Here is a 17,879-nt window from a genome sequence, read left to right as displayed (position 1 = left end):
TGTCAATGCACCAGCATTGAGAGTCATCCCCTTCTGTTGCTCTGCTTCTGTCACCCCACTCTGACAATCGCTCTGCAAATCTACAGCTGCTTACTGTAATCTGTTCTAGGTGCCTGGTTCATAAAAAATCACACTCAGGTAATACTAAAACAATGGTAAAATCTGTCCCTTTTAATTGTTGCTAATTTTGTATATAGGAATTATATGTGTGTGTTTTTTAGATAACTACAGACTGGCTTCATTAGTTTTGTTTCTGCTTCATGGCTATATTAGTTTACAGTGTGTTTCAAGGAAATTCCTATTTTTAGGCATTTGTTAAGCTACTTTCCTTTAAGGTGCTATTGGTGTTAAGTTACACATTTTCACGTGGCCCTTGGTCACAGTTTTGTTTTTAAACAATTCAACTTAAATAAAAAGGTAGGTCACAGCACCACCGTTATCTACCTGTAGAGGGCTCCAGTCGCACCAGCCAAGACTTTAAAAAAGTCTCTTGCTTTCAGTGCCTTTAAGAGGTAATCACTTTCAGGTGCCAAATACTCTTTGTTCTGTGTAACATTTCCTGGTTGATCACGTCTACATACCTGTATACTGACAGCTTTCCTAGTCATATTATCATGTTTTTGAGTAAAAAATTATGTAAAAACATTTGTGCTGTCTGAAATGTTGCTTGTTACTAACACAATGCACTTGAGTGAAGTTTGAGCGATGGTTTGGTATTTTTATAAAGAGGACCAGGCTCTCCCAACTCTCTTGTATCTCTGTGACACACAGCTGCTTCTTCTGCAGTGTCCAGCAGGGAGATTTGGCACCTGCTGGGGTGTTCAAAACTGGACCTTTTAGATGCTTTATTCACACTTCTAACAGTACCCATGTCCACTGTAGAGGCTGAATCTGCAAGGAGCTGATTTTTTTGCTCCTGAATAAATATCTTAATAATAATTATAAAGCAAATTTAATTTAATGTCCGATTCTGCCACCCCTCCAGATCCAATAGGCCAGGATATTTTTACCCCTTATCTCACCCGATTCAAGGGAGTATATAAGAACATTAGCAGCACATCCCAGAGTGATCCATATACACTATGCTACACATGTAAATTATAATGGCTTCTTAGCCTTTTCAAACTTAATACAGAATGAAAAAGACTTCACAGAGTACAAAGCCTCATTATCCAGAATGTCTGTATTTTATCTGAAAGCCGCACCTCGTTTCAAGTTCTGCGTGAGCAACAAGAAACCTTGTTTTTCATTTCACTTTCAGCAGGGAATGAACCCCAGCATGTGTCTCTGTCTCTCTCAGTTGTCACAGTTGAGCGAAACTGCCTTTCTTTACCCCCAAAAAAGGATGTCCTGTCTAGACCCAAAGCAAGAGTAAAGATGCTTGGTGTGATTTAGTTGTATTCAAGTGAGCGCCTATGTATTCCAGCTGTGAATCAAGTACCTCTGTAGTATTCTCCTCCACCAGCAGAGGTCACTATGTGCAATGGGATGCACTTCAAAGGAGGTGGGAGGTGTGGGTGGAGTGTTTTTAGAAACACTAAGAGAAACTTAATTCAACAACAAGTATTTCAGCTAGTAGTCTTTCTCAAAGTTTGTCAATGAGTTTTTTCTTAAGTTAGCACCAGTGTTTAATGGTTACGGATGAGTTGTGTTAATAATCAAAAGATCTTTCCACTCCAGACATTTACAACATATTTATGTACCCTTTGCATTCTCAGCTGTGCAGTTTAATAGCTATTCTAAATGCTATTGTCCACAATAAAACTTCAGACGGGGGGGGATTTTAATTTATTTTCTTCCTGAGTGGTAATGAAATGTATTCTCAGAAGTGATTAGGGAGTGTCAATAAACTCAACCAAATCCAAGGAAACCAAACAGGGAAGAAGACACCAATACGCAAATCACTCCAGAGCATTGCACGGGATCTTTTGCAGCATTTTCTAAAAGTTTGTCGTATTAAGAATAATACAATACCTGTGTATTTTGCTCATGTGTTTCCTGCTTTTACTGTAAAAGTCTAGGGCTTTCTTTTTCCAGTATGGGTAAGGCAGATCGCCCACTCCATGGTATATAAATGACATGGGCAATTTGCTCACTGTGGAAAATGGACCCCCAAGGATGTTTTCCAGAAACCTACACTGGTAGTGATTGTAAAGCAAACCCAAGCCATTTCAAAGAGATTCCTGTCTAAAGTTTAAGAACCAGTGGCTAGTGGAAAAGGCTCAGTAATTGTGATGCACCCTCTCGTAGTGACGATCAATACCACAGCAGTACAATCTGTGCACCCTCTCGCACTGACGATCAATACCACAGCAGTACAATCTGTGCACCCTCTCGCACTGACGATCAATACCACAGCAGTACAATCTGTGCACCCTCTCGCACTGACGATCAATACCACAGCAGTACAATCTGTGCACCCTCTCGCACTGACGATCAATACCACAGCAGTACAATCTGTGCACCCTCTTGTACTGATGATCAGTTGCACAGCAGTACAATCTGTGCCCTCCCCTTGTCCCGAATGATAAGGAGTGAAACCCTGATAACGCAGCCAGCACGCCCTGCCTGCACGGCAGTGCAAGGAAGTGTATTTTGAACTTTTCCTTTTGACACAGTGGATCAAGTACAGTAATGTGCGTGACACACTGCAGTGTAGCAGGGAAACTAAGCAACGCAATGTTCCTGGTAACGGTATGCAGTGGAACAGCAGCAGTACTTGATCAGGGTTCAAGTTTTGGAAGAAGTACATGCAGAGGAGCATGCCTTCCAGTGTGTGTGTGTATGTATATATAATATAAAGAATAGTGATGGGGTTCAGTGAGTTACAGGAAAATAATTCCATCTAGGGTTTTTGTGACATCATAAATTAATTGAATTGAAAGTGATGGTCTCGAGGAGTCGAATGGGCCAAAGTTCAAGTATATTTTCCTCTAGAGGAATTATCACTTTTTGACGTCACTACTGTGGTATTATGCCTTTTTTTCGAATGGCTCAGGATTCAAAGGTAGCCTTCATCCTGTTCCAGTGTGTGTGTGTGTATATACAGACTCCTGTTTTTCCCGATACTGCACTTGTGGTCCTGGAAGGGAGCACTGTATTTTATATAATTATGCATATGTTGACAATTCAGAAATCTATAATCTTCCCAAAGCTAGTTTGATTCTTACTTTGCTTCTTTTGGAATTTCTTTTAGGGGTTAATCTTGCTTTTAACGTTTGTTTTTCTTCGGCAGACAAAAATAGAATTGGACGGTTTCTGAACTGCCCTGAGAGAATTTCAGATTTTGCCTTCTAACATGTATGTGTTTCAAAGCTAGGTATGAACAGCCCTGAATAATAGTTTAAGTGCTCCTTTGTAATTTGTGTTTTCCTTCATTGGAGTTAAGGAAAACCCCCTCCATTGTATTCTAAAAACAATATCTGCTCAAGTGCCCCCCTTCCAAACTGTACAGAACCTCCTCCCTGATTTAACGTCCTAGTAGCTAAAGCAAACATATGCTCTTAATTGCATGAAGGCATCCTCTCTTTGAGGCAGGGGTGCATGTGGGCTCCAGATACATACACACTACCCGAGCTCAAACAGTAACATGGATGCGGTGCACTGGGAGAGGAAAGATTTGCAAGCAAACTTGGAGCTGGCTCGCTCTGAGAAGGGTTTCACTAAGACTTGAGGTATTCGAGGGTGTGCACAGACACAGTCTAACCCTTTAAACCCTCTGTAGAAATGAAAGCCTGAAAGTAGACCTCTGCTCAGCTCTCTTCGAAACGAGGATCGCTTGAGAGGAGAGGGTTACAGTTTCCATTCACTTGTGGAAAGAGAGAAAACCAGATCCAGATGTGTGGAAACCGATGAAGCTGATCTACACGAACGCCCCGACCTATTCTTTACAAGCAGCATATGACAGTTAATACTTCACCTATTAACAAGACTGGGCGTGCACAAGACGGTGTGTGTCACAGAGGAGCTGAAGTAGAAGGACCAGCCTGGTTGCACCTCTTACTGGTAGGTGCCTTTGGATGGATCAGACATGGCCAAGGGACAGATAGTTAGCAAGGTCCTAGCTGTTTTTGCTATAGTGGTTGTAGCCGCAATTCTGGGCTCCATCATTGCGCTGACAGCGAGTTACGTGGAAGAGAGAAAAAAACATCCAGTGACCACCCTACCTCCCCCGACCACCACCCCCAGCCCTGATGCTCCGTGTTTTAACCCATGGGACGAGAGCCGACTGCCGGACTCCTTGATTCCTTCGGGATACAGCGTGACGCTCTGGCCTTCCTTGAAGCCGAACGACGAAGGCATGTTCACCTTCAAGGGCAACTCCACTGTCGTCTTCAAGTGCAAGAAGAAAACAGACCTCATTGTGATTCACAGCCGCCTGCTGAACCTGACCACGAAAGGGGAACACCTCGCGGACGTCAGGGATGTCAGCAGCTCCAAGTCAGTTGACATTCAGTATAGCTGTTTAGACACCAGCAATGAGTTCCTGGTGGTCCAGCTTCGCGCTAACCTGACGGAAGGGAAGACCTATGAGATGATCACAGATTTTACTGGAGAGCTGTCTGATGATTTGGTTGGCTTCTACCGGAGTGAATACATGGAGGGTGAAGATAAGAAGTAAGTGCATTTCATAATTCAGCTGCATGTGTTTAAAAGACGTCGGCTCCTGGTTCATGTTTTGCCCATTTACTGTTATTAAGAAGTCACAGGACTTCTCAAATGCCACCTACTGTACCAATGCTGGTGTGTATTGGGAGAGCCAGTGGAGGGCTCCCTCAAGCCCGTCAATACAGTAACCTGTTTTTACTTGTGTGAGGCAACAAGACACAGCGTTTGTGAATGAGACACAGAGAAACTCACTGGGCCCTGTTTTGAAGCAAGGGAAATTGTCAGGGAGGAAGAAAAATTATTTTAATTATATAAAACTAGCAAGAAATAACTGTACAATAATGTAACTCCTCACCGCAACAAAGTTGTTTCTTGTTAGTGTAATACTTGTTTTATTACTATCAGAAAATGTGGATTTTAGAGAATAGGGGCTCCCTGTGCGATAATCAGATGTTTGGTTCTCTGCAAGGGACAAATCCGCAGAACTGAAAGGACAAGGCTCGGCATTAATGGCGTCTGTTTTATTGCTTTGCTAGGAATGTGCTCAGGGTAGCTTGAGGACGCTCTGATTTCTGAGGCAGTTGTTCTACAGCTGCTTGGGACTGAGACAGAAAAGGGGGAAGTGGAGCCCCTGCACACACACCCACACTGAGGTCAGGGTTCAAAAGCTGAATGAAATGTGCAGTGTTTCTAACCCCCTGCACACACACACACACACACACACACACATACACACTGAGCTCAAGGTTCAAAAGCTGAATGAAATGTGCAGTGTTTCTAAGTTTATAATCGTGACTTTTGTTTCAATGTTTGGTTTGGTTTGATTAAGAGAGGAGGGGTAGGGGTGGGGATCATGTCCAGATGTTTACAGCAGTAGACAACATGAGGACTTGTTCTTTGATTATTATAAAGGTGCGCCTATCAGTAATTCACCAGTAATTAGGACCCAGAAGGAGGTTACATTGTTTCAGTTGTGTAATTTAGGGTGTAGGTGGAGCACAGACCACAAGGACCAGTGTCATGCCCTCTGTATTTAACCCTGTAAACCAACTGAAGAGATGAGCTTGCAAATGCTGTGCACTCCTGCACTGATGTGACACAGTGTGCCAGGGTAGAAAAGCAGGGCATTGTTTCAAACTCCCGTTGCGCAGCACTTTGAGTCACTCCAGTTTTTCCTGCAGGCCTTGGCTGTCTGTTGCCTGTATAAACAGCGTGTGCTGGTGTGTCCAGCTCAGCTCAGAGGTGTGTCATTTAACTCAGACTAAAAGCTGGGATGGTTTGCAAAAGAGTCTTTAAATATACCCTGAAAATGTGGGTCCCCCTGGTTGTTCATTTGCACTATGTTGTGTCTGTTGAGATTAGTTCTTTTTAAAAAGCGATTACTGTAAAACTGTGTTCTAGACAACCAGGCTCCGGTGGATAGTAGCAGCCCCCCTTGAAAAGAAAAAAAAAAGCGACCAGCACACGTTTCAAACCCTTTATTTTATCTTTAGTTGTATAATCTTTTTTTCGTTTCTTTTTTATTTTAAATATAACGCAACCATCCTTGCTGAGCGTCAAGGAAACAAGTTGGCTTACACTAATTCAGAGGATTGTAAAGAACACAAAGCCTGCTTTAATTCAGTCACATCATTCCATGTAGTTTCCTGTTTACAATCTTCAGTACAGTATTACAATTGAGTTGAGAGAGAGGCAGTCTTTGCATCTCGTGTGGATTTATTTTATAAACAGCAGCTCTGCAAGCTTGTCCTCGGGACTCAATAGGCATCTGGGCAGACCAGTATAGCTCTGTGTCAGTGTCAGTGTCAATATGCATGCATGGTTTATTTAGTTGTAAATGTTTTCATGTGTTTTCTAGGTTAGTCGCCACCACACAGATGCAGCCCACGTATGCCAGGACAGTTTTCCCCTGCTTCGATGAACCAGCCATGAAAGCACATTTCAACATCACTCTGATCCACGACCCCAAGCTCGTGGCTCTGTCTAACAGTCCTGTGATTGGTGAGGGTGGGGACACATGCTGTGTCTCTCTGTACTACATTATACATAAGAGCATAGCATATGGAATCTTCTGCCACAGGGTAGGTCCTATTGGAACCTGCTCCCATAGGATATGTTCTAATGGAATCTTCTTACTCAGGGCAGGTTCTAATGGAATCTTCTTACCAGGTCAGGTTCTTTTGGAATCTTCTTACTCAGGTTAGGTTCTAATGGAATCTTCTTACTCAGGTTAGGTTCTAATGGAATCTTCTTACTCAGGTTAGGTTCTAATGGAATCTTCTTACTCAGGTTAGGTTCTAATGGAATCTTCTTACTCAGGTCAGGTTCTGTTGGAATCTGCTACTCCTGGGTACAACAAAATTGTCAAAAGTAAGATACAAAAAAAAGAGTTTTTTTTTTTTTTAAAGCAGAGAAACAATGAAATCCTGCCGTGGTCCTCAATGCGTTGAGCCAAAGGCCTTCTGGTTTCCAACATGTCCAATGTTTTTTCAGGTAGCATTATTGTTCATAGAGAATAGCACTGATAGTGAGGTCACACAGCTGTGCTGCCCATGGTCTTACAGCCTTACTCTGTATTCTTTTGCAGACTCAGTGAATAGGACCTTTGATAAGGCTGAATGGGGAATCACTACATTTCACCCAACACCGGACATGTCAACCTACCTGCTGGCATTCATCGTCTGTGACTTCAAGAACATACATGCCCTGAACAGAAACGTCTCGGTAATATTACTCAATCTATAACCTCGCTGGCATGCTTCTTACTTACTCTCGTAACTTCCAATGTGTTTTACTAATTGTGTAAATCTAACCTCAGGGACTGCAGACTGTCTTGCGATCTGTGTAACATGATCAGGAAATGTATGTAATGAATGACACATGCTCCTTTAACAGCCCCACCTGCATCTGGAGTGCTTGTCCTTAAAATGACACGACTCATTTTAATGATTATCTGCTAACGTTTTAAAGCAGGTGCAAAGGTAACGGCTAGAAACCAGGGAGAAACACTCAAACAGAAGCAGCTGACACATTTATAGTTCTTTTATGATCCCTGTGGTAGGGTAGGTAACGGCTAGATAGAAACCATGGAGAAACACCCAAACAGAAGTAGCTGACATTAAAACACAAAGAACCTCAACACAGACTAGATCAAGCAGCGAAGTCAAGACAAAGTAATATTCAGGGGAATAAATATCCAATGTCGTTTCCAGATCCGAATCTGGGCCCGGCCGGAGGCTATTGCGGAACAGCAGGGAGATTACGCTCTGAACATTACCGGACCAATCCTGCAGTACTTCGAGGACTACTACAGCATACCCTACCCCCTGGCAAAGTCAGGTACCTCACACTCGCATACATATTGCCCCAGAAATGTAAAGTTGTGTTTATCTGAAATTGCACTGTCATCAAGGTTAAATACCCAACATGTGTATTACAATGTAACAGTGAAGGCTGCAGTGTTCAGTACTGCTCATTGTATTTCATCAGTAAACGGGTCGTTTTAGCTGTTAGGTAAACTGCCAGCTCGGTGAGCCAAAAACGCATTGTACTGCTGCTACTTTCAGCAAGTGGTGGTTATAAACCACTCAGGCTTGAAGCTCAGGGGGGCAAACCGGAATAAGATAGGAATGTAGCATCGAGTCTTGACCTGGCTAAGTTAATCACAGAGGAAAATGTAGTTCACTGTGTCAAGTGGATTGTATTTCTCTTTGACCTGTAGACCAGATAGCTCTTCCAGACTTCAGTGCTGGGGCCATGGAGAACTGGGGCCTGGTGACGTACCGCGAGACTGCTCTGCTGTACAATCCAAACATCTCCTCCACCAGTAACAAGGAGTGGGTTGCCACGGTGATTGCTCACGAACTGGCCCATCAGGTACTTTCATTCTTCACTACCGTCTAATATATATATATTTTGTAACTCATAATTACTTAATTATGAGTTACAAAAATGTATTGGAATTTATTTGTAATGAGAATCTGGCACTGTGTGTTTTTGCTCCAGTTTCTCAAAGTGTGTCTGTTTGTCTTCCCCAGTGGTTTGGAAACCTGGTGACAGTGCGCTGGTGGAATGATCTGTGGCTGAATGAAGGATTCGCTACCTATGTGTCCTACCTGGGAGCAGATCACGCAGAGCCCAGCTGGAACATTGTAGGGCTTTCCCTTGCTATTGCTCCATATTGAAATTCATATGCCATTTGATATAGGTTGGGACACAATGACCCTTCCAGCATGGAGGGTTCTATTCATACTGGACTGGTTTGTTCAAGTCATGAAACCTTTTCTCAACAGAGACTTGGAAGTCTTTTTCTTTTACTTTTTAATTATGCACTGTTCAATCTAAAAGACATTCCTTAAAACAAGTCTATACATTTTTATAACTCGGGCTCCAAGTACCTGTCGCTTTACAGATGAGAACAATGAAGTAGTTTCAGCCTCTTATACTGTGAAATAATTAACTATGGGTAAAGAAATCCATATGACATTATTGGTGTAGATGTTAGAAACTAGGGTTTGGTTCATTGTATTAGTGTGTTGACCTCTTGTAAGGCAGCCCTTGACAATGAGATGGATAACAGATTCTCTGCCTGCTTAAATAACAGCATTGAACTACAGTTAAACTAAACTGAACCAATGACAGCCTTTTTGGGGATATAAAAACCGCTTGGACATTGTTAGCAATACAGCAGGCATGACAGAGCCATACAGCAGCGATGCATTGCCTGCGTCGTACCTCAATGCCTGTGCCTCTTGTCTGTTTCCCCTGTCGTGTTCACATTGCCTGCATCGTGCCTTATGCCTGTGCCTCGTCTGTTTCCCCTGTCGTGTTCACATTGCCTGCGTCGTACCTCATGCCTGTGCCTATTGTCTGTTTCCCTTGTCATGTTCACAGAAAGACCTGATTGTGCTGCATCATTACCAGAAGGTGTTTGCAGTGGACGCCCTCAACTCCTCTCACCCACTGAGCTTGGATGAGGAAGAGATCAGCACCCCGCTTCAAATCGGAAATCTGTTTGACTCGATCACCTATAGCAAGGTACAGTTCCATCTGCCTGCCCGGCTCAGTATTGTGAAATGCACTGACAGAGCTGCCTCTGGATCAAACCACAAATGCAATCCCAGCAGAACTTCAGAATCCCTTAAACCACAGCCTGTCAGTGTAGAGCTGTGTGGCTTTCCCCTATCTGTAGAGCTGTGTGACCTTCCCTGTCTGTAGAGCTGTGTGACTTTCCCCTGTCTGTAGTGCTGTGTGATGTTCAACTGTCTGTAGTGCTGTGTGACGTTCAGCTGTCTGTAGTGCTGAGTGACTTTCCCCTGTCTGTAGAGCTGTGTGACTTTCCCCTGTCTGTAGAGCTGTGTGATGTTCAACTGTCTGTAGTGCTGAGTGATGTTCAGCTGTCTGTAGTGCTGAGTGACTTTCCCCTGTCTGTAGTGCTGTGTGATGTTCAACTGTCTGTAGTGCTGTGTGACGTTCAACTGTCTGTAGTGCTGTGTGACGTTCAGCTGTCTGTAGTGCTGTGTGACGTTCAGCTGTCTGTAGTGCTGAGTGACTTTCCCCTGTCTGTAGTGCTGTGTGATGTTCAACTGTCTGTAGTGCTGAGTGACGTTCAGCTGTCTGTAGTGCTGTGTGATGTTCAGCTGTCTGTAGTGCTGAGTGACGTTCAGCTGTCTGTAGTGCTGAGTGACTTTCCCCTGTCTGTAGTGCTGTGTGATGTTCAACTGTCTGTAGTGCTGAGTGACATTCAGCTGTCTGTAGTGCTGAGTGACGTTCAGCTGTCTGTAGTGCTGTGTGATGTTCAGCTGTCTGTAGTGCTGAGTGACGTTCAGCTGTCTGTAGTGCTGAGTGACTTTCCCCTGTCTGTAGAGCTGTGTGACTTTCCCCTGTGTCCCGGCCATTGTTTGGACTGCTGTAAAACATGACAGAGTGTTTCTGACAGATGCACGCTCCAATTTCAAAGCCTGATTAACCACTGTAGCGTTTCCTTTAATGTATCGCTGGGAGCTGCGTTTAGAAGATTAACTGCTTGCTGTTCTGTTTTTTTCCCGTTTCTCACAGGGAGCTGCCGTGCTGAGGATGCTGTCTGGATTCTTAACAGAGAATCTCTTTGTGGGGGGGCTCAAAGTGAGTCTGCCCAGTTATTTCAATAGTCCCTGTGACAGCATGGATCTGCAAGAAAGTGCTGCACAGTACCTGCTCACATGTGGGTTACTCCAGCCCGTCTCAGCAGATTACTGTCTTTACACTTTACCCAGCCTTTATTGCTTTCTAATGTGCTTTAAAAGCACAGGGACTGGAGTCTCGATTAACACTGCGTGTGTCTTTGACCAGGGCAGATCTGTCTCACCATGTAGTGATTAAACAGTAGAAGAAATGAAATGGGACTCGACTGATGTAAGGGTTGAAAATGAACATGTTAAATAGAAGCCTGCTGCCTAACTACAGAGTTCACCTCTTCACACCTGCAGGAACACTGCAGTACTGTCAGGGGACTGGGAGTAACAAACTGTTTCTATTTACAGACATACCTGGAGCAATACAAGTACAACACTACTGTGTACCAAGACCTTTGGGATCACTTGCAGCAGGTAAGTTACACACATTAGGAAGAGCCTCCCTCTCAGTGCATTAAGAAGAGCCTCCCTCTCAGTGCATTAGGAAGAGCCTCCCTCTCAGTGCATTAGGAAGAGCCTCCCTCTCAGTGCATTAGGAAGAGCCTCCCTCTCAGTGTATTAGGAAGAGCCTAATTAGGAAGGAGGTGCACGAAACAGGGTTTAAAATGTACTGACAGGCTGGATCTGCTCGTCTGCTTGAGTGATACTTGAGTCAGCTGCAGGACCCGTTTGAATAACGGCTCAATTCCTGTGTACCTTAAAGGGTTAAGAGCGAGTGCAGTGTGAGGGGCATTGCTCCGAGATAAGACATTGGGATTCCCCCAGCCTGGCCCCATAGTCAGCTCCTGGTTTTGAATATTTGCACGTCCTCCATCATGGCAGTACAAGCACTTTGACAGCTTGAGAAATGTCTCCAGGACTTTGCAAGGTACTTCAGTGCCAGCGGAGTTCACAAACCCCTGCCCCGTGTTTCTCATTGCAAGGCTGTGAACAAGCAGCAGAACATAACTCTACCGGACTCGGTGGAAAACATCATGAACAGATGGGTCCTGCAGATGGGCTTCCCTGTGGTAACCATCAACACCACAACCGGCACACTGACCCAGAAGCACTTCCTTCTGGACCCCGACGCAGAGGTCACAAGGTCCTCCCAATTCAAGTAAGCCTTGTCACCATTGAAACTCTGATAAGGGCATGTGCTTGAAGAAACCTTGCAAATATACTTCAATGCTACACACCCCCACCCCCCCCCTCTCCCTCCCTCCAAGCTTTACCATGAAAAAGGGGGTCCACTTTCGTGAAGCAAGCTATCACACCATTCCACTTGGATGGTTTTATAGCAGGGTCTGTACTGTTCAGGCCCCACAATGCCTCCTGGTGGTTCATTTTATACCTAAATTATTATGCCACACTCTCATGCATAACCTCTCTCCACCTCGCAGCTACACCTGGTTTGTTCCAGTGAGTTGGATGAAGTCTGGGATTCTCCAAACTGACTTCTGGCTGCTCAATACCTCAGGTATGGAGACTGTGCTCCTGTGTATTCCCCTGTTCTCAGCCTCCCTGCCTCTCTGCATCCCTGACAGTGTTGATAATGACACAGCCTGAACACTACTGTATATGAGCATTCATTCTTCACCGCCAAATAGAATGCCAAACCTGCCCTGATCCTAATATTGTTCAGCATTGCAGATTTATTAATCCGAGCATGGCACAGAGTTGCCCTGATCCTAATATTGTTCAGCATTGCAGATTTATTAATCCGAGCATGGCACAGAGTTGCCCTGATCCTAATATTGTTCAGCATTGCAGATTTATTAATCCGAGCATGGCACAGAGTTGTCCTGACGGAATGGTTTTATTTCTTTGTTTGTTTGTTTAAAATCAGAAACGAACACAACTGTGCAATCCAACAGCACTGATTGGGTGCTGGCCAATATCAACTGTACTGGATACTACAGGGTTAACTACGACACTGAGAACTGGGACAGGCTTCTTCAGCAGCTGCAGGATAATTTTACTGTAAGTGTTCTTTGAAGTGTGCGCTAGTGACTAACACCCTTAGAAAAGTTTACCACAGCAGTGTTGCGGCTCCAGCCTCCTGCCTCCTGTTTCATTATTAGTGTTTCCCTCTCTTCCCTTTGCAGGAAATCCCTGTGATTAACAGAGCCCAGCTCATTGATGATGCGTTCAATCTGGCCAGGTAGGTGCCTCTCTGTGTTTTACCATGCCTCTCTGGGTTTTACCATGTCTCTCTGTGTTTTACCATGCCTCTCTGTGTTTTACCATGTCTCTCTGTGTTTTACCATGCCTCTCTGTGTTTTACCATGTCTCTCTGTGTTTTACCATGCCTCTCTGTGTTTTACCATGTCTCTCTGTGTTTTACCATGCCTCTCTGTGTTTTACCATGTCTCTCTGTGTTTTACCATGCCTCTCTGGGTTTTACCATGCCTCTCTGGGTTTTACCATGCCTCTCTGGGTTTACCATGCCTCTCTGGGTTTTACCATGCCTCACTGTGTTTTACCATGCCTCTCTGTGTTTTACCATGCCTCTCTGTGTTTTACCATGCCTCTCTGGGTTTTACCATGTCTCTCTGTGTTTTACCATGCCTCTCTGGGTTTTACCATGTCTCTCTGTGTTTTACCATGCCTCTCTGTGTTTTACCATGTCTCTCTGTGTTTTACCATGCGTCTCTGGGTTTTACCATGCCTCTCTGTGTTTTACCATGCCTCTCTGTGTTTTACCATGTCTCTCTGTGTTTTACCATGTGTCAATTTTGCTCTTAGAGGAATACGACCTGTTTCTGATTTCTGGATGTTCCCTCAAGTTTACATTCTGAGTTGATGTTTTTTCTTGCCTGTATTTTGGTTGTCTATTTTTTTTCCCAAAAGTGTTGTAAGTTAGTAAAACTCTTCCTTATCTTTCTTCTCATTGTTAAAGGGCAGGGTATATCCCGACCACACTGGCTCTGGACACCACCAAGTACCTCTCCAAAGACGTGGAGTACATGCCTTGGGAGTCGGCTATAGACAATCTGGGGTACTTCTCCCTCATGTTCGATCGCACTGAAGTGAATGGGCCCATGCAGGTGAGTTCATGTTTAACCTTGGCTGTAAAGGTTAATGAATGAGGGGATTCATTAATAACCCTCAGTGTTATTAATGAGTGTGCAGGGTGAACCGTTCAGTGTGCAGGGTGAACCGTTCAGTGTGCAGGGTGAACCGTTCAGTGTGCGGTGAACTGTTCAGTGTGCAGGGTGAACCGTTCAGTGTGCAGTGAACCGTTCAGTGTGCAGGGTGAACCGTTCAGTGTGCAGGGTGAACCCCAAATCCCACTTCGACTTTAGAATCCTGTTGGGCAACTGAAAGATACTGCTGGTGCAGAAAGTATTTAGTGACTGATTTAATAACCTTCTTTTTAGACTTACCTCAGGAAGCAAGTGACTCCTTTGTTTGACTATTTTGAGAACATCACTGCGAACTGGACAGAGGTACCCTTGGGACACACTGACCAGTAAGTGACACGATGCACCTTGCTTAAACTTTCATGAGAACTACATACAAGCAACCCTTGAAACTAGATTCATGTATTGCTTGTTTATTGCATGTCATTTCATTTTCTCAGCCCAAAGTCTATTGAATTTTTTACATTATTTTTCTTTAAATAGTTATTACTATGTTTTTTTATGATCTTTTTTTTATCCTGGAGACAGTTTACAATTGTATAAACTGTCCACATTTACCCCGGCCTGCCAATTAGAACTGCATTTACAGCAATAATGGTGCAGTTTTCCCATGCTTTCCCCAGTTTTACCACGGCGTGCCATTTTCTTTAATTAGCTTTACCTTACCCCTCTGTGGTTTACCATGCTTTCACTGCGCGTCATTACGCTGTGCTATGCTTTTCCTCTTACTCTGGTAATATTGGATAAGGATCAATGTGAATGATTCAGGTCCTGGCCCTGGTTTCAGCACTGCTTTCTGTGTTAGGTGTCCATGGCAGCTCATGGCAGATGTTCCCATCTATTCAGGTACAACGAGGTCACTGCCATTGAGGTTGCCTGTGAGAACGGTTTGAAGAAGTGTCAAGAGCTGGCCTCCAGTCTGTACCGGGAATGGATGGACAACCCCAGCGTCAACCCGTACGCACTGAATAATACCTTTACAATTCATTCATTTCAGAATGTTTAGTACCTTTACAATGCATTCATTTCAGAATGTTTAGTACCTTTACAATGCATTCATTTCAGAATGTTTAGTACCTTTACAATGCATTCATTTCAGAATGTTTAGTACCTTTACAATGCATTCATTTCAGAATGTTTAGTACCGTTGTAAGCACTAAGATGGGTTATCATACGGAGCTTGATCTGCAGTTTCAATATAGTGCCACTACTGTCACAGCACATGGGTTACTTGAATGGTGCGAGTCACTGGCAGCATTGCATAAGCACTGTGGACCCAGCTCACACTGGCATTGGCAGTACCATGGTAGCTCCATCAGTGCCAGTGTGCTACCGTATCAGGACCACTCTATTCTGACCATCGAAGAACTGAGTGACCTGGTTATAAAGGGAAATATTCAGACTGCCTCCAAGTTGAATGGGAAGAGACAGAGATAAGCTGGTCCTTCTATAGAGCTGGTATTGAGGTCTGTTAATAATTCTGCTGGGGTTTCTGCAGCCTGATACACTGGGGTTATAATGGGAACGCAGTGGAATATTCTGTGGTTTGGCGATCATGTTGTATTTAACACACGTCTTCTATGAACCCGCCAGGATCCATCCAAACTTGAAAACGACCATCTACTGCAATGCGATAGCCGCGGGGGGCGTGGAGGAGTGGGACTTCGCGTGGGAGAGGTTTCAGAACGCCATCATCACCACGGAGGCTGACAAGCTGAGATACGGGCTGTCCTGCTCCAAGCACATCTGGATCTTGAACAGGTCAGACCCAGGGCTGCTGCACAGTTCGTTCAGGCTCATGTCCCACTTGAACCCCCAGCCTTTTTTTTACAACAGTGTGGGCTTTTTATGTGGCTGCTTTTTAATGGACTGAATCTATTTAGCCAGGAACAAAGAAGAATCAGGGCACGATTGAAGTCTTCAAAATCTTAACAGGGGTTGATACAGTTAACCAGGACCATTACTTTAAACACAGCACAGAAACCACAATCCGAGGACACAGTTAGAAATTAAGTGTAGTTAGACTTAGGACAGAGGGAAAAAGACCATTCTTCACACAGAGAGTGGTGGTGGGATGGAATGGGCTACCTAGTCATGCTGTTGATGCTAAATCGCTTGGATCCTTTAAGACCTGACTTGACAAAGTTCTGAGATCAATCAGCTACTAGGAACCAGACAAGCTTAAATGGGCCGAATGGCCTCCTCTCGTTCATACATTTTCTTCTGTTCTTACCACTTTTATTAAAGGTCTAAACATTTAAAGAAAAAGGCACCGCTGCTGACCCATCCCTGCTTCTCTTCTTTATTCTGTAGGTATCTCAAGTACACTCTGGATCCGGAGAAGATCAGGAAGATGGATTCCATCCCGACTATCAACTATATCTCTAGAAACGTGGTAGGCCAGTCGTTGGTGTGGGACTTCATCCGAGCCTACTCCAGCACCATCTGCAGCGGGTGAGTCAGCCTCCCTTCTCTTGGGTAATCTGAACCGCGTTCCCTACTGAATTTGAAGTGCTTGGATTGTTTGATAGAGTCGGGTTTCTCCTCCTGCTGTTTCAGGTCCTCTCCGATGGACAGCCTCCTAGAGGGAGTGACGCAGAGATTCTCCACAGAGCTTGAGCTCACACAGGTAACCCTGCTTCGATATGACCTGTCAGGATACTGTGCAAAGCTGACAAGTCCTTTATTTGAAAGATGGCTTTGATTAATTACATTTGTTGCCATTTTCATGAGACTTTGTTCCGTAATGAATACATGGTTTTACTTCCAGTAAAGCCTTCGTTATCTGAATAGCCCTGTATGCTGTTTTTATCTAAACACAGCCTGATCCCAATCAGTTTAGATAACAGAGGTTTTCCACTATCTGTATAAATGCAGAAATGTGCTCCCTGTTTGAGAATGATTTCATTTAGAGGAAAAGGGACACAAATTACTACAGTACTATACTGCTATATATTATTTTACAGGTTGCTCTGGTAAAACGATCTCTCTAGCAGCCCCCAGCAATCTAAAAATCACATATCCAGTAAATATAACCCTGGTTTTGACTCCTCTCCAGTGACGGTGTAGCAGCCCAGTTTAAGCAGGAACTCGTGATAGAAGTGCAATATTTTTACAAGCCTTGATTGATTCACAGATTCCAGGTTGATCCATTGACCCCTTACTCACTGCTTCACTAATGTGGTTTTTGTGTTCATGTCACCCCACTTCCCTTTACCCTGTGGATCGGAACAGCTTCAGCAGTTCCGCCAGAGTAATGACATCACAGAGGACTGCTTGAGCACGCAGACGCTGAGCCAAGCTATAGAGAGGACCCAGCTGAACATCAAGTGGATCAATGAAAACAAGGACCCCGTGTTCAACTGGTTCACCTCCAACTCACTTTAAATCATGTAGATTTCACAGGAGCTGCAGAGAACAGTTTCAAAAACAGCTGCTCCTTTAATTTGAGTCAAAGTGCAATACACCGGTGCTGATAAACCTGAAGCTTGATGACACTCTTACTGCAGTGCGAGATCATATTACATTATGGCTGTTATTACCCCAAAACTGCATTGAAATTCCAGTGTGATACAGTGCAATGTGCGGCACCAGCACAGGCACCTGTCCTAATCAAAGCCATTGCAAGTGTTTGCTGGACTGCAGCTGCTTTTTTTCCAATCTGCACAATCATTTTATTTTGTGTAATTTTTGTATTTATTCTTATCCCGTCTTGAAACTTGAAATCCTCACTCTTTCAGCACAGCCTCTAGGGCGGTGTGGGGCTGGAAAAGGCTTCAGGCTTCCCCAGAGACAGCCTGGAACCCTTCCCCTCACCGGGCTCCCCATCACCCGTTTATAATACCTGGGAATATAAAAGGGCTCTCTAGAAATACACAGGAGTTTTATAATTACATTTTAATGGCATTTTGTAAAAATAAAAATACAACTTTAAAAACTACAATGTGTATTTTTCTGAGTATTCTTTATTGGG

The 17,879-nt window shown here is 44.0% G+C and overlaps 1 protein-coding gene across 2 annotated transcripts; it reads left to right on the top strand.

Annotated features, from left to right (window-relative positions):
- On the top strand, positions 1–17,836 carry LOC117429155 (aminopeptidase N-like). Of its 2 annotated transcripts, none has more exons than XM_058999225.1 (20): positions 1–138; positions 6,467–6,609; positions 7,196–7,332; positions 7,821–7,947; positions 8,330–8,484; positions 8,646–8,759; positions 9,502–9,645; positions 10,666–10,731; positions 11,130–11,195; positions 11,705–11,880; positions 12,164–12,240; positions 12,610–12,743; positions 12,869–12,924; positions 13,663–13,810; positions 14,144–14,235; positions 14,753–14,863; positions 15,500–15,667; positions 16,220–16,360; positions 16,466–16,535; positions 17,141–17,836. In XM_058999225.1, the coding sequence occupies exons 2-20, from the start codon at positions 6,486–6,488 to the stop codon at positions 17,291–17,293; spliced, it is 2,259 nt and encodes a 752-aa protein (XP_058855208.1). In that variant the 5' UTR covers positions 1–138; positions 6,467–6,485; the 3' UTR covers positions 17,294–17,836. The 2 variants fall into 2 exon arrangements, with proteins under 2 accessions (XP_058855208.1, XP_058855207.1); XM_058999224.1 differs by lacking the exon at positions 1–138 and adding an exon at positions 3,264–4,617.
- The last annotated feature ends 43 nt before the right edge of the window (positions 17,837–17,879 follow it).

Source organism: Acipenser ruthenus, chromosome 24, assembly GCF_902713425.1.
Source record: "Acipenser ruthenus chromosome 24, fAciRut3.2 maternal haplotype, whole genome shotgun sequence".
In the NCBI taxonomy this organism is placed as follows: domain Eukaryota; kingdom Metazoa; phylum Chordata; class Actinopteri; order Acipenseriformes; family Acipenseridae; genus Acipenser; species Acipenser ruthenus.
This window is presented reverse-complemented; position numbering and strand designations above follow the sequence as displayed.